The 25,614-nt window shown below is 39.2% G+C and overlaps 1 protein-coding gene across 1 annotated transcript in view; it reads left to right on the forward strand.

Moving 5' to 3' along the window:
- LOC108883217 (thrombospondin type-1 domain-containing protein 7A) overlaps nt 1-25,614 on the forward strand; it is a 135,093-nt gene extending 109,479 nt beyond the window's left edge. Inside the window, 7 exon segments of the mRNA XM_051075926.1 lie at nt 1,811-1,985; nt 8,998-9,171; nt 12,767-12,865; nt 14,279-14,361; nt 15,818-16,031; nt 18,060-18,147; nt 23,542-25,614. Coding sequence (XP_050931883.1) covers nt 1,811-1,985; nt 8,998-9,171; nt 12,767-12,865; nt 14,279-14,361; nt 15,818-16,031; nt 18,060-18,147; nt 23,542-23,632 — 924 coding nt within the window. The 3' untranslated portion in view covers nt 23,633-25,614.

Raw genomic sequence — 25,614 nt, forward strand, 5'->3', positions numbered from 1 at the left:
GAAGTGTGCTGCATTGCTTTATGACATAAAACAAAACTGTGAAAGCGTGGTTGTAGTTTTATGGGAAGACGGGGAGACGTGTCGCCCCTTGTAATTCACTTGTATCATCTGTTCCTCTCAGTAAACTCTATAAAGTGTCTAACAATCTCAACCTCCCTCGAACAAATGAGAGCGAGAGAAAAACACAGAGACTGATAGCCAACAATTTCTAACTACATCAGATATCAGCCTTGACCCCTCATACACATAAACCACGAGCAAAACTATTTTTTTTCCTTTCAAGATGTTACATAACTAATCGTGAAGTCTCTTGTTGTCGACTTACCAATCCATAATGGTCTTTAAAGTTGAAGTCCCTAAAACTTCAGACCTGCTTAATTTGACATCTGTGTTTTAAATGAGAATTAATACTACAGCAGACAGTGGCTGAGCAGCTACTTTGTCAGATATATAAGAGAAGAGGAACTGGTCTATGTGTTTACAGCGCAGCCAAACAAATTCATTGTTGTCTTAGTGAAGAAGTCGGTCAGTTATAATTGTAACTGCGATCTGATTTCATGCTGCACCCTGCAGTGTGAGTAGTTTTCCACACAGAGCAACAGAGCCACATAAAGTTTGTGAACTTGCTGTGGGTGGAGCTGTGCTGTGCTGCTCCTGGCTGTTCCATTACACAACATCCCCTGTTTCACCAGCTTATACTTTTAATCTTAAGTAGCATCTGTAGGAAATATTTTGTTTGCATTAGCAGTAACTTAATACAGTTAAATTAAAGACAGTTACACTGGGTTATATTGTGCTTCGTCTGTGTGTGACTCCATTTCTTGCAGTGAAACCTACTATGTAGAGAGGTACAGAATACAAATACAATGAATGGTTGTTGAAAAAATGCTGACCAGATTTCATGAAAATCGTGGGGATAATAACTTTAAAAGCCTTAAAAAGAAACAGTCAACTTAACAAATTCACCTGTCTTTAAAGTGATTGCATTCCAGTGAAACTCAATTTCAGCATTTATCTGTTTTATGTATCCAATTGACTTCGTTTAAGCATTAAACCACAAACATTTGAGGTATCTTCAGCAATGATTTAGGTTCACCAAAGAGATGACACAATCTTTTAATGCTGTTAATGAACCAAAGGAAACTATGCCAAGAAGAGTTTTTAATGAAAACGTAATGTGCGTCTTCAAGCAGATTTTTTTCCTTTGATTTCAGAATCAGAACTCTGCTCAGAAAGCTCACTGTCCATCAGTTAATTAATCAGAAAGTGGCCTTGCTTCATCTCAAGTTTAAATGACACTGAATTTACAAAATACCAGCAACATTCTCCTGATTTAGTTTACAAGCCTCTTTATCTACACCTGTCCTTGATGATTGAGGAGTGATTTAACAATGGAAATCAAGAAGGAATGATGGCTCTCACCTTCATTACCTTTAAATGTTTGGGCAGACTGCAGCTTTAAAGAGCTTTAAAGTGTTATTAATATTTTATGCAGTTAATGTTTATATACACTTTGTAAAAGGCAGCACAAATTAATGACATGAATATGTACTTTCAAAACGACATTGTTATCTATCATCCACTCAGTTTATTGTCATTTAGACATAAACATAATCTTTTTATTAGTGGCAGCTGCACCACTTGAGAAGCTTTGGTTTATCTATTAAAATGACTTATAGACATAATTTCCATCCAAAGCTGTAATTAACCAGTATTCAGCTGTACGTTCATTTAACCTCTCTCCCTGACTGTGGCAACTCATCCTCCTCCTTCCTCTTCTTCTTCTTCTGTGGTGCTCCTGTCCTGTCAGAGTGTGGTGTGTGGACACGGCATGCGCTACAGAAACCTGTCCTGCTTCGTGTCGGACGGCTCCAGTGACGGCGAGGGAAGCCTGGTGGACGAGGAGCTGTGCAGCAGCCTGGAGCTCGCCGTCGACGGAGACAAGCAGATCAGACTGAAGGAAGCCTGCACCCTTCCCTGCCCAGGTACTAAAACTGTTCCGCAAGTGGAAATGTTTCTTGTGCTGCATGAGCAGCTTTGCAAAATGATGTCCAAACACTGAACAGAGTAGAAGCAGTTTTATTACAGTAAGCATGTTTTCATCACCTGTGCATCATTGTCACAGGTCTGGAAATATGTCTACAGTCAGGCTGTGCTTCTCTCCCACTCAGATGATTCAGTTGGTATTTAGATAAATGGTCCACGATCCAGTACAAACATCAATACAGATATAGTTGTAATATATAGTATATGATACACTGTGGTTCAAAGCTGATACAATTCAGCTGTGATTAGGCTTTCATATTTTTAGGCAATAAAAGTGTGACTAAAATAAATCAATTATTTTAAGAATAGAGAATCTGTCAGACAGCTGTGTCTTCTGCCACACAAACAATTGAAACAATGGTCGTGATGCACTGGATAACTTTGTAGCTCGTCCATAAGGAGGGGGACAGTTTCACTGAAATGCTGCTGACTGCGTGTTGTCTACCTCAGCCCGAGTCAGTGTCATCCTGCTATATTAGTTTTTATTCAATAACACTGTAGCTTTACTTGAATTTAGTCAAATCTGTGTGTGTGCATCAACGTGGGTGAGTCTCACATTCCTCATTCAGCTTTCCAATTTGTATTGATTAATAGTCTACAGGTTAATATAACACTGAAGTCATCATAATCAGTGTCAAGACTCAACTGAGCACATTTTACAGCAGAGTTCAGTGTAGATATGTACATAAGACTGATTTGATCAAAGTTGTAGTTCAGAGTTTTAAACAAAGGTACGAGCAAAAAGACCCCATACAGATTTATTTTGCATTACAGAGCAGCTTTCAGGTTCAACCAGCAGAACACAGAAGTCACTCTGCTATGCAGAACACAGTCGACACTTGTCAGCGGTTTGATTTATATCACAAAGCAGCCACTAAAAATACTTCTGTTACAGGGTAGATTGTATTATCTCTAACCTGTACCACTCAGTATCTCTTCATGACCTCTAAAATCAGAGGTAGGAGCTCACCTGAAGGCAGAATAAATGGACTACATTATGGCAGATGCTTTGTATAACTGTGCTGTTTCATGTGAATTAAATTTACCGGTAGCTTTTGTATGTCATTGCCTGTAGCAGCTTTAAAGAGCTCTCTACTCTCCTCTGCAAGGGTAGTAAGTAGTCTCAATCATGATAGAAGTTCCACTGTGGCAGATTTGAGTCTCATTTTGGTCTTTTTAGCTCCAGTTTTCCACATTTTCTCCCAGTTTACTTGATATGGAGTTCTTACACGAAGCAGCTGAGATACTGTGTGAGTCTGCAGCCACTTCTTCTCACCTCACAGCGAGAAATCTCACATGAAGAGAGCAAAACACACTGAGGTTTTCACTGGTGTAGCGGCCAAAAGACAAATCCCTCACAAGCCTCCCACCAGTGAACATTGTTAGTTGTGTTTGTTGAAGCTCCCAAGCAGGCCGGAGGCACCGCTGTCAGAAACTATTTTCTGTTTTATGTGGGGCGCACACAGATTATTTGGACCACCTGCTCTTTCAGTGAAAAAGACTGAGAGGCGAATCAAAATGAAAGCTTTGACCCCCTAACAATTCAATTTATTCCATTTGTACAGTCAAGAAACACTGAAGCAGAGTGATTAAAACACACACACGTACGGACAGACAGAGATAAAACAACACAGAATAAGGGGTGCGATCAATAATATGTGTAGGCGAGATAACAAAAACCCTAAGGGTTTTTTAAAAAAGACAAGGTGGCAAGCTGAGACACAGCCTCACTGAGTAACAATCTGCTGTGCTGTAAATGACAATAAAGTGCAGATTTTATGCATTCATTCACCTCCCATATGAATGGAGATGCTGATTAAGAGGAGAATAGGCCGAAGAAGTATTTTTCAGTGTTGAATATAGGCATGATTCGTGTGAAACAAGGTGGAACTCCCTCATTTCATACACAAAAGCAATTCCAAGTGATTTACATATTGCATAAAAGCATTAAATAAGAAATACAGCTTAATACATTAAAAACACAACATCAAAGGATAGATTTTTTAATATGTGAAAAAGAGAAATAAATAGAAGGAAGTTTGAAGTTTTAAGCCTCAAAAGCACAAGAAATTCTTAGTAGTTTTTGAAATAATTAAGCTAACTTTAGCTACGTGAACTGGTTGAAAACACTGTCCCCAGCTGACTTTTTAAAGTTTCCAGTTGATTAAACTGCTGGACTCAGCCCAGCGAGTTCATGAGTAATGCTGAACTGTAAATCAGTTAAAAAGACTAAAAACCAGTGTTCATCTCTGATGTCCATCTGATATAATCTAAATGGAAAAAAGATCTCTTTCTAATGTGACCTGTAACTTATTATCTGATTCAAAGCTTGTATTTAGCCAGAAAAACACACTGTTTTATATTTTTGCTGCTGTTTTCGAAAGGCATCTGAAAAAGACACCACCCTCCAAACTCCTTAGGTGCCAAGTATCTGTCTCACTACTACAAATCCAAAGCCTGACAGGCCTGCTGTGACCACTTATGGTTGCTAAAAGATAACTGGACTGTCACTTTTCAGGGGAGGGTTTTAGCGAATAGTGAATTTACTGTACTTCTGGGTTGTACTTTGTTGTGCGTGTGTGTGTTATTTTTTACGTTATTTTTAAGACCTTGTGAGATGTATGCCACCAGAACTGTACATGCATACATGTATGTCAGGCTCAGATTAAGTGTAGAACAAAAACCCCAAAACAAGACCTGATGCCTTGTGCCACTTGGTTGATACCTGCACCCAAAGCTTGTTAGTGTGCCATGTGTGCACACATTTTCAGCATGGGTAGCCCCAGTGGGTAACAAACCCTACAACCTGGCAGTGTTGGTCCACGATCGACCTGCACAGGATGACTTTTTTAATTTCGGTGAGTGATTAGGTCTCTGCACAGTCTTTATGCTGAGCTGGACATCTGTTGTGATTTACATGATGTATGACTATACAAAGCTAATTCTGCTGTATTACACAGTACAGATGCACAGTTTTATTTAATTACTGTAAGGTTTATTGCCGTCTGGTTAGCAAAGTAACCAAACAGTCTGGCAGTTTGAGTTTCAGTTTCTAATATAACTTTTACTTTTTCCACATAAAACAAAAAGAATCTTAAAACTAGAAGTGTATCAGAGTTTCCCTTCAGTTGACTGCCAGGCGTCAGCTCCCAGTAGCCTTCACACGCCAACTCCACCTTCAAAAATATCACTCCTCAGACTCAGGAGACCAGTGAGTTCTCTGCTTCTTTGTGGACAGTTTCCTGGCTTTAAAGTAACTATCTATAACATTTTTATATGAATACATCTTTTGCTGCTCTGTGTTATTAATTAATAGAACACCGCAGTGATGCAACTGAACTTAAATTCTTGATCTAACTCAACTGCAGAGATAGCTGGGCTTTTATTCCTTTATATTCCCTGATTTTATAACTGTATTGTATCACACCAGACTTTTACATGTTTACACACATTCCCACAACAATACCACAATCAGTGCAACAATATAACTGTGTCATCCTCACCACTGTTTTTGTGAAATGTAGAGGCAGTAGTAAGTTATAAGTGAGCAAAGACAGTATTTCTATTAGAAAGGGAAACTCAGCTGATTGGTGACTACATTTATTGTTGGTGTTATATGATGGTATTAGTGCTTTGGAAATGCACTTTATCCATATTTATGCGAGCCATTATAGAACCGGATAATTTACCCAGCGTTTGTTAGCAACTTCACTTTTATCTGTTCATGCCGCCCACAAAACTCTGACATTATTTGAATAACAACAATGTAGGGCAGGGGTCTCAAATTCAAATTACCTGCAGCCCACTTACAAGGTTGTTCTCTCCCAAGAGGGTTAGATTGATCACTCAGCAGGAAGCATACTTTTTAAACAAAAAATTCTAAACAATTCGAAGCCCAGCAACTTGTTTTTCCATGGCCTCTCCCTCATAAATTGTATCCTACTCTGTGTGTTTAGTAGCAGGAATGTTGCTTGAGATTTCAGGAGACAAGCAACAGCTTTCTCTGAGCAGTTGAAACAGGAAGCAGTTGTGTTAAAAAAAACTGCCCACCTCACTGGACACTGTCTATGCTCTAGGTCAACCTTTAATTTAGGTTTAAAAAGAGAAATTATTGTGCCTCAGTAAATCAGACTGTTGTTGTTTTGCTCAGGTTTTGCACCAACTGGAATAATTTCTCACTAATAAAAAACTGGTGCAAAGAGTAAATGAAGGGAAAAAAGTTTTAAATAATTTCAGGCTGAATATAACAATGAATGTGGAGCCTTTATAAAACTTTTTTGTTTTGCAAGAAACCTGCTTTAGGGAACAGGCAACTCATGAAAACTTATTTTAAAAACTAGTATTCAGTAACACAGGTCTTAACAGTGATGGATCCTTTCCACCAGCACAAATGGTATTTTCTTGGAAATAAACAGAAGAAATACCAATAATCATTGTTACTGAAGCCTTAATCAATACGCAATGTGAGACAGAAGTTGTAGAAGTCTATGGACCAGACTTTGATTGACAGGTGGTGTCTCAGCACTGCATCACAAAAACAGCACAATATCATCTTAGCACCAAGGATGTCAAACCCCCTACTGAAAAAAAATATCTCACAGATGGGATTATCACTTCAAAGGTTGGGTCTGATGAGTTGTTGTCAGGTTTTGTGACGGAGTCTTGTCAGCTGCTGGGTTTGATGTAGCTTTGCAGCACAGAGCAGAGCAGACAGGTGAGCTCTGCCTAACAGCTGCTGGCCTCCGTCCATCAGGTCTGCAGCTCCAATGCTTTTACCTCCCCTCCCACAACCACAACATCACTCCTCATATTGTGAAGATGCTCCCTTGATATTGTGCTGCACATACAGAAGTGAACATGGGTGTTTTCTGTGGGTAAATAGGGCATATCTACAACATTCCAATGAGAAGGGATGGGAGACTGAACCCCCAATTTACTGTAAGACTCAGCCTGATGACAAGAGTGTATTTTCACACAGCTTCACTTGAATATAAAGCTGTTATTTTCAGTGTTAGCGGTCCCTGAAGGGGGAATTATTGTTCCTTACTTCTGCCAAAAGACGAAACACAAATGTGGAGTTCATTTCCAAAGTGCTATGTGTCTATTTTGGTTCATCGTAGATCGTTCATCATTCAATATCTCTAAAATATAGAAGAGGAGAAATGTTATCCTTTCTTCAACCCACAACTGATTTAAAAGTACCACAGTTGGAATTCATTTTATATTTTAAGTGTGTGTGGCATGTGTTTCCGCTGGCGAATTTCTCGTTTTGGAGGGAAAAAAAACCTCATCAGATGTCTGCTGGTCCCTGAGATGGAAAACACTGAGAAACGCTGCCCTAGATAACAAGTCAGTCCAACCCCTTTTGCCAAACTGCAGGAGCACTGAAGTATCAAACAGCAATCAAAAGCACAGAGTGTTTCTGTGCAGGGAGGTACTGTAGTGTGATTTGGGAGGAAATTCGAGGGCTGTTTGTGCAGGGCCGGGGGACAGCTTGGGAATTCTGGCAGGTTGCATCCACACACACACAGACACACACAGTTTCACGCACTACCACCCTTGACCCATGTTCTATTTCCCCTGCTGTTTGATGAGCTGCAGTTGTCAACTGTGATCAAAACCAACCCACCCTGTGCCGCGAACTTAAACCTTCCTCCTCCTGAAACTCTTCAGAAACATCTCCACCATCATATGATACAATATGTAAATACATATTCTGTATGCATCTGTGCTACGTACCCTAACATCTCACCCAGATTAAACTGTTCATCCATAGATAAACAGGTAGAACATTGCTTTAATACAACCAAAAGTTGAAGATCTGATTTCCACTGGGGATACCCAGACTAAAATTATAATACAAATATTTTTCGCAAAGTTTAAACATTTAAAAACAAAGTAAAACAAGAGATGGAGGATACAAATAAAGTAACTGTAAAAATGAAATAAAAGACATCAAATCTAGTAAATCTAGATGTGAATTCAGTTGAAAGTGTCAGCTGAAGCTTCTTGGGCAGGTCTCTCCACAGCAGAAGGGCCCCTGATGGTGAAAACCTGGTCACCTTTTAGTCTTAAACTCCAGAGCCAGAAGGGCCACCCTGCCTGAGGATCTGAGGCTGCACACTGACTTACAGGAAATTAAAAGATTTGTGATACGGCCCGAGGCCAGACCTAGCAATTTTTTTTACAGGTCATTGGTCAGTTATTTCAAAAACTGCGGAGCTGAACAGGTACCAGCTGAAAAGACGAGTGAGGTGATGTAATTTGTCTGAAATGGTTTATTTTTTATCTAGAGCATGCTAAATACATAAGTTGTACCACTAATTGATTGTCTACCTAATAAATAACCTGACCCTGTAGTTGGGATGTTAAGGCTTCTGATTTTTCAGTGCTTAAGTTCATTTTTACATGTGTTGCAGGAATCATTCATTTAAAATGACATATTTTGGTCTTTTTGTCAGTGACAGCCTTTGTGTTTGGTTGACTTCTCTTCATCAATTTGAAATTGATTTTTATAGAGAAATGTTGTTACTGTTCAGAATTAAATTCAGTTTTTGGGTATTTTATAAATGATTAAATGGTTTATTGAAAACACAGTTTGTTTAGAATAACTTCCAATATCCATTAATCTGCCAAGTACTATTTTGATTAATTGGTAGACAATAAACTTTTGTAAAAGTCCAAGGTGATGTCTAAAACCCAAAGATATTCAATTTACTGTGATTCAAAACAGAGAAAACCTGTAAATTCTCACACTGGACCAAGAGGATGTATAACTATTTAAATGATTAGCAGAATAGTTTTGGGCCTTTTTTTCTGTTTATTGACTAATTGATCATGCTAATTACTGTTCTGTGACATGTATGGTGAGTGTAATGTAATTGTATGTGTCTGTCCATGTCTCACATGTAATATGTTAACGTAATATGTTCTGTATCTTCTCTCCTGCAGGTGAATGCTACCTGATGGAGTGGTCAGACTGGAGCTCCTGTGTGAGCATCTGCGTCAAAGGAGCAGGCGTGGACTTTGGTTCGGTCCAGGTTCGCTCACGAGCCGTGTTAGCCCAGGAGCCTGAAAACCTGCAGCTCTGTCCAGACCAGGCATGGGAGTCTCAGCCCTGCACCGGTGAGTGATGGCTTCAACCTTCTCACTCTCAGAGAATTTGACACATTAACAAGAGCAAACTCCCTTTGAAAAGTGAACTTTAATGGAATGCAAATTAGCTGGCAGCCCCTCGCTTTGATTAATTTTAATTGTCTTTGCCCAAGTATTCCTTTAAATGCATGATCATGGAGAACTGAAGTCAGTCTCCGTTTGTATTGGGTGCAGGGCAGGGAAACATGATGGACCACTTGTCAGTGCATCAGAGGGCTAACACAGAAAGACACTTACATTCAGGGTCATACCTCCTGTGTCCTCTATCCATCTGAACTTGCACGTTTGGACTGTCAGAGAAAATTGGAACAGCAGAAGGAAACCCACCCAGAGAAAACGTGTTGAGATTGTAGAGAGGGGATTGGCTACAGGAATCACAGATGAAGATTTTTCTTGCTGAGAGGTGACACTGTAAACCACTGAGCCGCCCAGTTCAAAACACAGGGAAACCAAAGCACTACACTGCTACTATCACTTTGTTTTTTTCCCTCTGCACACTGGGTCAATTGGCACTTTCCCAGATGGGATTTCTGAAGTCAGATCTGCTGAACTGAGGAAACCCCCACACTCATTTACTGTTGTGATCTGTGCAGCTCCCCAGGCACGTTAATCACCCATAAGGTGCAGCGTGGGTTGTGAATCACCACCACCATCACCAGCAAAGCACAACATATACAGTAGCCATAGGCTCAGTCTGTAGAGCAGCCACCCATCCCTTCCTCTCTCCCTCACCTCCCACCCTTCTTTTCCTCTCCTCCCTCCTCCCTGGCTACTGTACACAGCCCTGCAGCAGTCTTCACCAGCCTGACCTGGTTTCACAGCATCACTCAAGGCACAGGGGGGAGGAGTGGCCCAGCCAAGACCAGTGAAGGCGGAGGTGGAAGAGAGAGTGGAGGCAGGGGAAGAGGGAAGGCGGTGACAGAGAAAGGGAGGTCGGGGATGGAGGGAGGGAGCGGTTTGATGTGAAGCTCGCTTGAGAAAAACAAAACCAAAGTCGTGTCCCAGTTGCACACTTTACTGTATATTAATTCTTTGTGTCTACAGTACATTCATAATGAAAAAATTAAATACGACAGCATGCAGACTTTAAAAAAAGGATTTTTGGTCTGCATGCTATACTATTTTACTTCAGCGCAACCCAAAAAAAGCAACAAAAGAGCTGCTCGAGGCTGGAAGAAATGTAAAAATTGTAGATGGTTGCCTAACAGCTCCAGGAACATGAAAGTAAATCCATGATGAAACACTTTCTCGTCTCACTGTTTTTGAAGTTTTCAAATTTGAAACTGGCAGTAGTTTAAAGCTGCACTAATCAATATTTGTTGAGACCAAAGCAGAGTGAAAAGAAGAGTGAATATTCAGAAACATTCATTCATCAGGAGGCCAAAAACACAACTGAAAACACAATAAATCTGCCAAACTGGCAAAAAAAAAATCAATAAATAGAATTAAAAGTCACAGTATGATTGACATCTCTTGGCAAAATCCTTCATCATTATTTCCTTGTAGTACAAAATCAGTTCCTTTTAAACTAACCACCAAAATAAACTGTGCAAAATGCACCCAGACCACATAGTGTAGTACTAGTATATCACATACAGTAATATTGGGACCCAGGTTTGTTATTATTTTTTTTTTTTTTAAGCAGACATGTTCTGGCAGCAGAAATAATGCTATTAGTTTATGTAAAAAATAGAGAGGTGGAGGGGAGGAGAGCTTTTTATTTTTTCATACCTTATGATTTATGACTTGTGCACACAATGGGCCATCAAGGTACATCTTTCCACATGGAGATGAAAACTGTCCTGATTATTTGTCCCACACATTCACATTCACATTCAGATAGACTCTAACAGTAGAAACACTGTAAACCTCTGCCATGGAAGTTATGTTTTCACCCGTGTCTGTTCATTGGTTTGTTTGTTTGTTCCTTTGTCAGCAGGATTACGCAAAAAGCACTGAACCGATTTGGGGCATGGGCCAGGGAAGAACCCATTGAATTTTGGTGCAGATCCAGTTAAAGGGGCGGATATAACAAATAAAACATTTATGTTATCAGTTTACTTCTTTTTTCCTTTTATTTTTCTCTCATAAGCGACAGACATGTGTAGGGTTGTTTGGCCTTGGAGGAGGTACGCGCCATTCTAGTTGGTGATTGAATGTTATCTCTTGTTATGACCGTATCATCTTTTATCCATCCAAGAGTGGATACCACTATCTATTCATTATGAATCTCAAAAGAAAGTAGAAATTAAGTAAAACTCATCACATGAAGTTTGCCAATTATATGATGCAAGCTCAGTGTGACACACTGAAGCTGCCAGCTGTTTTACCAATCATTTCAGTGATTTAAACCCACAGCTGTTGGGTATATTTACAGTTTCAAACATTAACAACATTCAAACATTCTGCCATGCACCTTTTCCTCAGTCCCTTAGTGATCTGAGCACACACACAAGTCACGGTGAAAGTCCAAGCAAGATATTAATAACACTGGAGAGGACCATAATTCATTTTATGACCTAGAGTCCACAGCCATGTGAGCAGTTCTATGAGGCTGTAGTAAACCACTGTGGTGCTTTGAGCTACATGCTAGCATTAGCATGCTAACATGCTTATATTGACAATGAAGCATGCCGATGTTTAGAGAGAGAGATTTTTTACTTTTGACCTTGGATTCTTGATGTTTGAGGCTCAGCTGGTTACAGGTTATTTGATCCCTGACTCCTCCAGTCCAACAGACAAACAGTATCAAAGTGCTGTATAAGCTTGCAACAGCGTCGTTATAATGATTATTTTTTCAGCTGACAGGCTAGAGAATCAGATTTCTCCTCTTATAGCTCACAGAGAGTCTTAGTTATGTTTCAAAAACCTATGTGTTTTTTTGTTTCCCGGGTTAATACAACTACTGACATTATTTCTGCTTCCAGAGCAGCTTCTCCTCTGAGAAATCTGTTAGTAAAACTCCAATCTGCCCGTAAAAAGATGGTAGGTAGTCTCAACTGAAGTGAGAGCCTTACTGATAACACATCTGAAAAACGACCTCAGCTGTACCACAGCAAGAAAAAGGGCAGAGATGAGAAAAGTCAAGAACGTTAAGGGAGAAGTTGTCTCAGCCGCAGACAAATCGTCCTGTGAAAACCTCAGATAGAGCAGTGTCACCAGCCGGAGCAGTGATACTGTACCCAGGCCTGTGGAGAATAGATCCTTCCTTTGTTCAAGGTTAAATTGTTCATTTACGCTAGCAGAATGGGCCGGACTGATGATTGGTTACACAGGACTCCATAGGGAAATATGGTCATTTACTGCACTGATGGAGATATTGATAAAGTCATAATAGCATTGATAGAAAGTCATTAAGCAAAAGCTCTTACTGAAGATTAAAACACTGAACTGGACCCGTCTGTGAAGACACACCGATAGTGATATTATATGACAGCAGCCCATTATACAACCATAACTTAGCAGCTGCTTTATTAATCTGTCACTCATATGATTAATGGTCTTTGCTGCAGACTCCCACTGTACAGTCTTTATAGTTGTTGATTGTTTTTTATTTTGCTTTCAGGGGGCGAGTGTTACGAGTACAAATGGTTCAGCAGTGCTCATCCAAACTCCACCCGCCCTTTAATCTGGTGTCAGCGCTCAGATGGACTCAACGTCACCGGTAAGGAACTCTTAGTCTTATAGTGGAGCATGCATTACACAGTAGCACATTTACAGATTTTTGGAAGACTTGGTTTTTAGTCAACTCACTTGTTAAGTCCATGAAACAGTTTTTCTGTGCATCCCCTGCATCAGAGGTTCCCAAACTGAGGCCAGGAACCCACAATGGCTCATAAAATAAATCTTGTGGGATGCAAGATGATTAACAAGATACAGACAGGTGGCAAATTAAAGGAAAAACCAACATAAAGTGTCTTAGGTTTTGGGCCACAACGAGCCTCGGCATTGATTCTCCAATTCTCTGAACTATACTGGAGGGATGAACATCATTCTTCCAAAAGATATTCCCTCATTTGGTGTTTTAATGATGGTGGTGACGAGCGCTGTCTAACACATCAGTTCAAAATCTCCCATAGATGTTCAGTCAGACTCAGATCTGGTGACTGTGAAGGCTGTAGCATATGATTCACATCATTTTCATACTCACCCAACCCTCATGCCCTATGGTGGGGGGGGGGGTTTCATCCTGTCTCTGTACTCTTTTTTCAGCCCTGTCCTTTAACTTGTCACTCGTCTGTTGAAAGAACAATAACTGAATGACTTTACCATTATTTTCATTATCGATTATTCTGCTTATTATTTTCTTGAATAACCAGTTAGTCCCTTTGGTTAATGAAACAGTAAAAAATGATCAAACTGACATATTTAGATTGCATGATTTGTCAACAACAACACACAGAAACCCAAAATATTCAGATTAATACTATGGAAGACTAAGAAAACCAGTCCTTTTGTTGAGCTGGGACCAAATAATTTTGGCTCTTTTTCTTTAAAAATGATCAAAATTGCAAATTAGTTTTCTCAGTCGACCAATATATTAATAAAACTAATCATTTTAGGGAAACACTGTGCTACAGTATTTTGACATGGTGCAAATACAGTGTTGCTTAATTTATTTGTAAAGTGAGAAGCTGAGAGGTTGCAGAGGCTCTAAAGCTCAATAGTGAGTCTAAACCATTGGTGGCAGTTTTATGTAGGTGGTAAAATTTACACAAAATATGTCAGAAATATAACACACTGTTCTGAAACACTAGGCACTTATGTCTATAAGAAGCGACGGTAGTGGGCGATGGCAACCCGTACAGCTGTTCATCGCTGCATATAACAAGAACACGTGGTTACTCGCCTAAAATAGTTTGAAAAATAAACCTGGCTACATCAGCTATATTGACTTATAGATACAGTTTCTTACTGCAGAAATGGATGAAGGCACAGGCTGTGTAATAAAATCCGGTTGTAACTTGAAAGCAGCAGAGAGCAGTGGATCCACCAGGACACACAGATGATGTTGATGTTCGTTGTATTCCTTTAAAAACGTGTACCCTGTTTGGTTTTATTGTCTTTTTCCCCGCAGGAGGTTGTCCTCCTGTGAACCCCCCGATGGACAACAGCTCCTGCGACCCTCCCTGTCTCATGCCCAAGTCTTTCTGCAGCGAGGTATGCTTTCTCTTTGTTCTCATATCACCAATTTGATTCACAATAAAAGCAACAAAAAGAAAACACTGTAGAGAAAAATTTGGTTTGATGACAAAAATGCACAGCGAAAACCCAATAAACAGAAAAGAAAAACAATAAAAAGACATAAGCCTGAAAGCACAGGTCCTCTGGATGAATGACAGCCTCTGTACTCACTGTGACACACTGCTGCCAGAATTGAATTTGAATGCAGCGGGGAATGAAATGATGGCAGCATGAAGATGTAAAACCTATTTCTCCATAGCGTCACTCAACTGTGCTGCATCAAAATTGGGAAAATTCATTTTTGTCCAGCAGATACAGCAGCTGGCAAATCTTAAACTTTATCAATTTTAAGAGCTTGTGTATTTTTTAAAAAAAAAACAAATTGGGATTGAGCAATAAAGGCTGGTTATCAGCTGTGTTGTGTGGTAGTGCTGACAGACTAAATAACCACAGGATAAGCAGGTCAGAATGATCTGATGAGTAGTGGCCTCAAGACCTGACCTCTCTGGTCAGCGGTTAAATCCACTGACCAGAGAGATAAATTGGTTGGAATACCTGACTTAAACTAATGCAGTCTGATAGAGAGATGGTCCTGTAATAAACCCTCCCTTCATGAAGGTTTTAAAGTTCAGTTGTGGTTGAAACTCTTATATAGAGGCGCTGATTGGAGGCTGTAGTTTGTGCTGCATTGTGTTCTGCTGACAGGTGTCTCTCATTTTTTGTCCACACCATTTATATCAGTGAGGGTAGGTTGATTAACAGACACACCTCTCTGTATAGTGCAGTAAAATCCAACAGCACCACAAACTATTAGCTTCAGCTGGGTGTGCCCAGTAAGCCTAAAGCCCTCTCCTTCATTACTGCTGTTGAAATGCTCTTGAGCAATGCATTTAATCCCCTGCTGCTCTGGTGAGGCTGCTCTGTTGCAGATCAAACTTATAGAGTTGTACTGGAGGAGATTTCAGGTGACTGTATGTAAAAGAGTATTCATGGTCAGCCAATGTATCGTGGATAATAAAAGGACATTTTTAAAAAACCTAAGTACAGTACAGGTTAATACTGTCTAGTATCCAGTTGAATTGGAGTAAGGTATTAGTAGAAAATACAGTCTATGGGAATGAGGCCAACAGGTCACACACATACTCTGAAATGGCTTGGGTTTTTGTGGAAGCTGATGCTTTTATCTAGATTGAATGAATGTGAGGGAGAAAGACCTGTCAACAGCTCACACGTCTGCTGAGGACACACAGGGGGGTTGAACCTGTGACCAAACATAAACAGGTCGACCACCCTACTAAACTAACATCCAGAACCTCTTCCAAAAGCCCCCCCCGGATAATTTGACTCACATTCTGTCACTGCTGGACACCTCCTTGTACTGTACTGTAGCTGCAGCTGCAAACCAAACATGATTGTGCGCTGCCCCCTGCAGGCTGGTATCTGCATGTGCGATGAGGGCTTCACAGAGGTGCTGTCGCCCACTGGGCAGCTGGACCAGTGCACCCCCATCCCAGTCCTGGAGATCCCCACGGCGGGGGACAAGAAGGGCGATGTGAAGACCAGTCGTGCCATTAACCCCACCCTGCCCAGCACCATCCAGCCCGGACGCACCGGACGGACCTGGTACCTGCAGCCCTATGGACCAGGTCAGACCACATCACACACACTGTTTACAATCAGTTTTAACATATAGCTTCTTTTCACAGTGTTAGCAAAAATTACAAATATATTACCTCCGAGAGACACATCCAGTTGTAAAGAATTGTTGAAGAAGTGTTTTGTTGCTGTCAAGTGAAAACCTTTAATCTCTTAACTGTCATGGTTTGAGGAACTAGCTCTGCCTTAATGTACTCATCAGAAGCTCCTATTTTCCAGTTGTCAAGTCGTAATTACAAAAAACCACCACATGAGAAAATGCTTCTGAGTCAGAAACGTGGAGGAATTCAGAGGGATACAGACATGGTTTGTTTATATTACAACCGAAAGTCGAAATAAAACACAACAAGCCAGTGATGACTGTAAACATGGCCTTTACTGATAACAAGAAATGCAATTACTTGTTGACAAAGTCATTCTGTCGAGATAAAGAGTGCAAAGGTCAGTAAAGAATCACACATCATTTCCAAAGCACTTGAAATGATGTTTGTGTGGAACTTTGCATTTGAAATATTTCTACTTGCCCTTCTGGATAAGAAAAACAGCCTCCATGTTATTTGAGTGCTTTTTTTAAAAGTTTATCTTAAGTGAAAAGGTTTTAGGAAGCCCAGAGTTTGTAGAATTTTCTCAACCTGCAGAGCACCATGTAATCCTCAAAGTGAAGTTAAGACATAAAGCTGAGAGGCTTTCACATGTCACCAGCAGAATGTGCTTTACTTTCAGTTTGTGTCGAGCAGATTTAGAGCGGACAGGGTTTAATTAACATTAGGTTTAACACATTTGTGCTCATGAACTGTGCATGAAATAAAACTGACACATAATGCATCAGACAAATGCAAGACTTCTCAGATGCATGTACGAACATCGCCACCTACACTGAACTGCTGGTACATTAACGTTTGAGAGCTGCGTCTGCACGGAGAGCGTTGTGACTGATGGTGCATGACAGCAAAATAAACACTTAGGATGCAAGAGTGCAGAACAGATTGAGTTAACGTCTGTCAGGAGCAAACACTTCCACACACGCCATCACACACACCAACCCCTGTATCGTTAATCTTCAAAATGTTTGCTCCTTTTTGCTGCACACTTTCTGCTTTTATAGACTTTGTTACGGTTAGATTCAAAACATGTTTTTGCCTTTTCAAGAAAGAAAGAAAACAAAGCACACAAAGCAAAACACTTTATAATACAGCCCATGATTTACAGTGGAATGTCATTGTACAAATCAGCTACTAATACAATAATGATTGTTTCTTACTGTACTTTAAAGTGCTATGTCTGAGTTTTTGCTATTGCTACATAGCCGACATTAGCAATTACAGCTGTTTACTTCCCAGTTTGGAAGAAACCCTGTGAGTTCAGCATCAAACTTCATTCTTTTACTCACCAACAGCTGTCTCCAGCAGTGGAAAGCAATGCCAGTGTTGCTTTTATCCTATCACTTCTTTTCTTCTGCTGAAGTTAGCATGCTAACCAGCTAACCTCATCCCATCTCAAATTACCACTTTATAATAGTGAGTGGCTGTAGCGTTCAGTCTGCCCTCAATCCAACATGAGAGGTTGAAGAAGTAGTGGGTGAATCCAGAGGGTGTATCCTAACTTCTTGTAAACAAAGTGATTATTGAAGTTAATCTGAAGCTTTTGCATACAACTGTAGTTCCTATAGAGGAGAATACCAACCAGCTGCTATGGTATCCAGTATACATACCTGTATTTTGCCTTCTCTTCCCTATGGTCTTGCTTTATTCCACTGTGCCTCCATTCAAGTACCATTAGGAACTGGTGAGTATTTTATTGGTACTTGATTCATACCGTGAAATAACACAGTAAGTCGTGGGCTGTATTATTAGAAAGTGTTGGCAAAAAGAAAGAAAGAAAAAAGATGTAGCGTTTGCAGCAATGTGTTGAAGTCTTCTGAAGCTTTCACAGAATTAATTGTTTCAGTTTTTAATGGGTGTTGGTGCCATGTTGAAGTGTAAACAGACAGACAAACTGACGAGCCTCCTCCTCCACAGATGGGAAGCTGAAGATGTGGGTGTATGGTGTAGCAGCCGGAGCCTTTGTGCTCCTCATATTCATAGTGTCTATGATATACCTAGCTTGGTGAGTTGACCAGTTTAATCTCCCCCATTTATAATCATCATCCTCATTCATTAAAACCAGTCCCTCCTTATTTTCCTCACCTGCTTTGAGTCAAGCATCTCCCCTCCCTCACGTCACAGTTTTTCTTTTGTCTTTTTTTATTTTTATTTTTTGTGCTTCCTTCATGCCATCCCCCGTGTGAGAGCAGCAGCTACTGTGTCAAGGTGCATCGCTCTCTTAAGGCCCAAGAGTCTGACGCCAATGGGACGGCAGTCTGGATGGGCCAAAATGCACATGAGATGATTTACACCTGTCCCGATTGCCAAGAGCTGGCTCAAAGCAGCAGCAGCTAATGAGGATGTGGAGGGTTCACCCCCCCCTCCAACACACCCTCCAGTATAAGTACCTGCAGTCCTTGATCTTTTCCTGTGACCTTTCTGAAAAGTGTCACATGACCTGCTTGACTAGCTGAGTGAAGGTGTTGGTGCAGGTGAGGACAAACCACCCGAGAATACTTTTTTATTTAGTCCTTGTAGAGTTAGATTTAGAGTGTGTAGACCATCTGGTTGATTTTACACATGTTTAGATATAAAAGTCTTTGATTGTTTGTTGAGATTATTTCTGCCCATATCTGAATTTAACACCTCCTTTTAAAAGTGACCCATATCTGATTAATGTGTTCACACCACAACAGTTTGATGTTTGATTAAAACAACCCACACATAGAAAAATCACTGCTTTAGCAGAGTCTGTGCAGCCCACACAGACAAATAATCAGAATTAGAAACAAGGTACAAATAATTATCACTTTTAGTGTTGTATTTAGAGCTATGTAACAATACTTTCTGAGTACAAAGGTCTTTTACTTAAAGCACATCAGCATTCGACATTTAGGGAAATGTTTAGAGTTACAGTTAGAGTTAGAGTTGGAGGAGATTGATACCACTCTAGTGTCTGTATGTTCTGTTCCAAGTTCAAAAATACAACAATCAACACCTCTAAAGTTCACAAATTAACACATTTTATCCTGTAAAAAGAAAAAAAAGCTCTGCTTCCACTCTTTATGTTAAACTATGGAAGGCCATTTCTGCCGGTGTGATGGAAAAAAAAGTGTAAGTCATTATAAAGAGAAACTTTTTCAAAATAATGAGTTAGTGGTACTTAGTCATTATTTTGAGAAAGTTTCTCAGGATCTTCTCATTTAACCCTGGGCAAGAAAGCAAGTAAGTGTGTTTCCCACTTACCCACTGATTGCAAAATACTCCATTAGAGTTAAAGCATGCATTAGAAGTGCATTAATGCATTAAAAGTTTTTACATGTCAAAAGTAGAAGTACTCATTATGCAGAATGACTCCTTTTAATGAGTAATTATACATTAAGTATTGGACACTTTAATATAAGTAAGCTGCATTTACATGTTGCAGCTGGTTGATGTGGAGAAAATTATAACTAGTTTATAAACTGTTAGTTGTTTGATCTATAACAATACTTCATATTTTGGGAACTGAATATGAAAACTAGGTAATGACTGTAATTATCAGTTAAATGTAGTGAAGTAAAAAGTACAAGAATTTCCCTCTGAAATGTTGTGAAGTAGAATGTAAAGTAATGTTAAACGGAAATACTTAAATTAAGTACAGTTACCAGCACCTGTAATTAGTTACTTTCCACCACCACTGTCCAAAATCTATCCAAAAAACAGTGAATCTGAAACCACAAGCTGGCATTAAATGCTTGGTCAGATTGCTGCTGTTGCATTTCTATCATTTGAACAGATATTTCCCAGTTTATCTAATAAATTTAAACTCTATTAAAATTATTAATAGCAGCTGCTTTTTGTTAAGATAAAACGTAGTATTCATGTATTTAAGAAGTTTGGCTTATTTTGTTAAATAGAAAAGGACTAAAGAAGACATGTTTACATGTGTTAATGTGAGATGTTAAAAAAGTAATGAGACACACTTTAAAGTGAAAAAAGAGAGAAGATTGGTGCCTGAATCTGTGCAACAGTGACTGCAGTTAATTTGGATTCAGAGAAAGGTGTGATGAGCAGGGTGTGAAGGTTGAAGATAATAAGCTGCAGCTTCAACCTGCACCTTTCTGGTCATTGTTTGTATCTCTTTTCTATTCATTAGTTTGTGGCGGAGTAGCACCACAGTACATTTAAAATTTTACCGTATTTATTTTAACTTACACACGAGAGGCCGAAAAACAGACGAGTTTAGAATAAAGTTTACTGAAAGTCAGATTTCTGTCATATCATACTTATAAATATGATAAATTTGGACTGAAAGAGATCTGAAATTATCAGTGCTGCAGCAAGAAGTCAATTAATTGATTGCTCGATTGACAGGAAATTAAGTCTTAAGTGCTAAAGTGTGAGGCAACTGGACTTCTCTTTAGGTTTCTTGAAGACGGTTTCACTTCTCATACCAAAGACTTGCTGATTGCACTCTCTGAAACAAGAGAATTAGATGTTTTTCTTAATCTCACATGATTGTAAACCGATTATATTTAGGTTTTGGACTGATGATCAGATAAAACATGGCATTTGAAAACATCACCAATATTAAAACAGGCATTTGCCACCATATTTGACATTTAATTTAAAAAACAATTCATCAATTGATAGTGGAAACAGTTGGCAGATTAATCAGTAATTAAAATAATCATCAGGTGCAGCCCAAGAAATTATCTTGTTTGAGCAAAAAGATCAGTAATGGGTCCCTTTCATAAGGACGTATAAACATGGTGAATTAGCCTATTAGCATAGCATCGTATCCCTTGGTAATACTTGATGCCACTTTGTCATCCAGAGCATCAGCTTGTGGAAAATTACTACAAGCACATGACATTGTGTATCCATACAAGCATGTAATGACACAGTGTTGATACAAACATGATTATTTGTGCTTACATTGTGTTGTTACATGCTCATGGGTATGTTAGTGCGTTTGTTTAGCTGTTTACTGAAACTTTCCAGGGGTTGATATGAATGTAATACAGATGTGTTGAAGCTTAACAGACCTGTAATATTACAACAACAGACTCACAGAGATGATGAGATAAAGGAGACATCTGAATATTACTGCACATAATTTGTGTCTGTACCACAAATCAAATTTAAATCTGCAGACACTGAAGTTTCCGTCACTGTGCTTTGCTAGCATGATCCCACACTGCCCTCCTGTGGCCAAAAGAGGAAGTAGGGCAACACATTGTCCTCCTCCCATATCATGTCCTTTCATATTAAGAGCTCTCTTTACACAGTACAAGTATTAATGTTATTTCTCTGTATTCATTTAAATTGGACTTAATTGGACTAGAAACATTCATCAGAAACAATTTTTTAATCTTTGAATCATTTTCTGAGCAAAAATACTCAACATTTGCTGGTTTTAGCTTCTCGGATGTGAGAATTTGCTGCTATTCTTTGACTTTTTTGATATTAAAAGTCATATTTGTGGGCTGGTTAGACAAAACAAGCTGTATACAATATGTCACTTTTAGTTCTAGGAAATTGTGACAGGCATTTTTGACTATTTTCTGAGATCTGAAATAGACAAACCGTTTAGTTGATCAAGAAAATAATCAGCAGATTGATTGCTAATGAAAATAATTATCAGTTGCAGCTTGAGTGATATTCCAGTCAATATCTGTGAACATGAATAACTTTACCAAAGCCACAGACAAAAGAGCCAGGCGTATTTATGTGGCAGCAGATTGGCTGTTTCTTTGAATGTTCGCTCATGTTTCATGTTTCACTCTTGTGATTTTTGTCAGCTCCTCATCACAGAAACTATCCAGACAAAATTCCTCCAAGGACTCTTCTGATTGTCTTTACCAGCTTTCCAAATATTCTTGTTTAGGCATCTCAGTTCTCCAGAGGCCACTGCATCACATGTGTCTGTTCTGTGGCTTTGGGAGAAAGTGTAGGGAAAAGTTTTCCATGTTTAGAAGTATTAATTGGACTGTCCTGCATGGATAAGTAGCTGAGGACGTTGTTACAGCATTCAGATAATAATACAAGAGATAGCAGGGCTAAATATTAGCTTTACTGTCTTTCACAGCCATTCTCTGGGGAATATAAAATACTATATTTCTGAATATTTCCTACATTATACACCTTATTACTTTGAGACATGAATCTCGATCTTGTATTTAAGGCAGCACTGACAGCTCAGAAAAGTACAAAGGTAGAAATCAGGCCGTCTTCCTCTAAAGGTGCTTTTTCCCCCCTGGAGGCAAAGTAGCAAATGTCTGGCTTTTGCACAGAGTTTGCATGCAAATTAACTGACTAATACCTTTAATGCTTTCTGATCTTGACGTTCGTGTCCTTTTTCATGAATAGAAGCTGTTTTTGTGTGAAACTTGTCACTTTGTAGTATGGTTTATATAGATCTCTGCAGTGATCATGGACTAGACTCTAGACAGTTTACTCCCTATAGAGACTGTAGATTACAGCCATTTTTATTGTTCTTTATAAAGAATGAAATTGTAGTAGTTTAAAGTAGTTTGTGTGTCTGAAGGTCAGTTGGCTGTTCTGATACTGACTGTATTTCTTAACTGATGAGTCTGGTGATTATCTGTGTTTCTGTTCTTCAAATCTATGGAAAGGCCAAAACCCTCAGCGACCTGATCCATTTAACAGATGTTGTAGCTGTTTAAAAGCACTTCAATGAGCCATATTGTCACACTGAGTGATACTGATCAGGTTTCCATCCCAGTTTAGCACAAATTTTAACCGGATTTCAAGAATATAAGAATATAAGAAGAGGATGATGTAATTAAGCATCACTCAAACCATAAACAGTGAGAAACAATGTAGAAAACATAATGGAAATATGGTGTACACCATCCCTCTGCACCAAATACTCAGTAAATGTGTATTAATCCACAGCTGAAAATAGTCCCTGTCAAATTCACTATTTGCTCCTGACGTTTGCTAAAAAACTACAGTGCTCTGCTGTTTCTGGGAATTGTGTAGCCTTTTTAAAAAGAAAACTTTGTATTTGTGACCTGTTTTTAAAGATTTACATCCTTAACAGGAACCAATGGGCTTAGGGCTGAGAGGCAGACAGGGTACACAGACACCGACTGAAGTGTTAGTTTTGGCCTTTTCATGAGATTTGTGGACAGAAAGAAAAATATAGAATAATGACAGCCTATCCTTTTAAATGTTGGTCATTTATTTAGGGTGGTCATTTCCTTCTATACTATATTCCTTCTATATTCCGTCTGTTTGTTTTAATGTGCTGTGGACCTCTCCATCTGCATTTTGTTTTTCATAATTACAACCATGTTCACTCGAAACATACGTAACTGCATGGCTACTGTGGTAGTTTATGGTTGTGGGTAGTTTTTTGAGAATATTTCAAGTGCCTCTCTGACTCTGCTTGAATCTTTTCACACAGCAAAAAGCCAAAGAGACCTCAGAGACAGAGGCAACAAAACAACCGACTAAAACCTCTGACTCTCGCCTACGACGGGGACACAGACATGTAGTCCCTCCAGGAGATGCTTCACCGAGCACTTCACCTGTCATAGAAAACCCACTTCATCACGCCATTACAGTGAAGGACATGGATGTTTGCAGCGTGAATGGACACGTCACAGAGCGGAGAAATGACAGGAAATCCTCTTAGCAGAGACACTGGTGGGGTTTAACCATTTCAAGTAGAGCTCCTTTCAGCCCCCTCTTTTTTTGTCTTTGTCTTTTTTAATATTTTCTTTTGCAAGAGCCTTCGTGACCTCCACCGTGTTCAATGAAATGCCTTTTTTTGCCCCCTACACATCCACATTTCTGTAATTGTAAAAAAAAAAAAAAAAAAGACTTGTTTAAGACACATGATAGACTGGGTGCAGAAGACAGACCCAGCTCTCTCCTGCTGTCTCTGAACATGGCAGCACAAGCTCCAAACTCTTCCCCCGCGCTTTTTCTGCTTGTCCCTAAAAATGCTGAGTAGCTGGAGGCTTAGGATGCTCTGACGGTTCGTACGTTGCCAAAAGTCACCGCAGGGAAGAGGAGGAGGAGGAGGGAGAGGGAAAATCTCCATAAAAAGGTTTGGATTCCTTTTTCTCAATCCTCAACTGGGTTCTGACTCAAATCTCTTTTACAGTCTCGAACAAAAGGGAGGCATTTCTTCTCTTCTTTCTTTTTCTTTTTCCCCTTTTTTCTTCTTTTTTTTGCTTGATTCAGAGGCACACAGGCCTGTGTTTGTGGATAAACTGATCTGTATGATGCTGATGGAGGAGTAGCCTGCAATCAGTTGTTCATGGAAACTACTGCCTGCCTGCCTCCAACTCTTGCTTTGTTTCAGGCACTACATTGCACTATATTAGTGCAGCATGATATGCACATGTGACTTCTACCTTCTATTGCCATAAAACACTGCCTCTTCCACAGACGAAAAACCATATGAGCAGAGGAACAGCTAAGGCCAACAGGAGAACATTCAATGGAAAACAACGGCAACAGGAAAAGATGTTTAGGTGTGTCACATTCTACAGAACAGGTGTGGATCTCAAGTAAATATATGTATAGATTTTATTTCTCACAACAATTTTTTTTTTGGTTGTAGTAAAAGTTTTGTGGTTTGTAGATTTCGTCTGGTGTTATCACTGTATTTCTGCCCAGATGCAATTAAAGATTTAACTACAGTATCGGCAGGTGATTTCTTTTAATGAATCACCTGCTTTAAAGTTTCTTTTTCAGCCATAAAAAGTATGGTTTAATTACAAATCTTTACTTTTTTTACCTACAGGAGTTCATTGTGGAAAAGCCGATATTTTGCAGTGATTAAAGAAAAAGAAAGACCAATAAGTTTAAACCATTTACGTCATGCAAACATCATTTCTGCCTTACTGACAGTAGCTAAATACTAACCGTTTTTAATACTTGAATGGGGCATACAGCATTCATTATACACTGCAATACAAACAGTATAGACCTAAAGAAAGATTACATTTGCTTTTCCTTTGAGGAGTTTTTAAAACTTTTTCATGTAGTAACCGTATCATAGATCCTCTATTGTTTTTCAGCCATACTACATGAGGTGAAATATGACATTAAAAAAATATCTGTACAAACAAAAAGTATACAACATGTTAATAATAAGAGAACACGCTTCTGCTGAGTTCAACGTAAAAGCAAAACTGGTGTGGAGAATGTTTACCTTTTTTGTTGTGGGATTTGTAAATAACAGCGATTTTTTTATTTTTTGGAGAAAAAAAATCAAAGTATGTGTACATTTATTTTGTATTGCACAGAAAATGTTTAGTTTGACTATTGCGAAGTGGGTGTATGATATTGCTGATTGTTGTTATCATGATGCAAGTTGTATGTTGTGAAAAAAAAACAAGGGAAAGAAAAAAAGACGCAGAAAAACGACAAAGTCTCAGCTGTTTTGTACAGGTTGTTTATATGTATGGGAAGAATTACTGAAAATAAATGAGGACACAGTTGTAAACACACAAAGGTAACGTTA

Source organism: Lates calcarifer, linkage group LG15, assembly GCF_001640805.2.
Source record: "Lates calcarifer isolate ASB-BC8 linkage group LG15, TLL_Latcal_v3, whole genome shotgun sequence".
Classification (NCBI taxonomy): domain Eukaryota; kingdom Metazoa; phylum Chordata; class Actinopteri; family Centropomidae; genus Lates; species Lates calcarifer.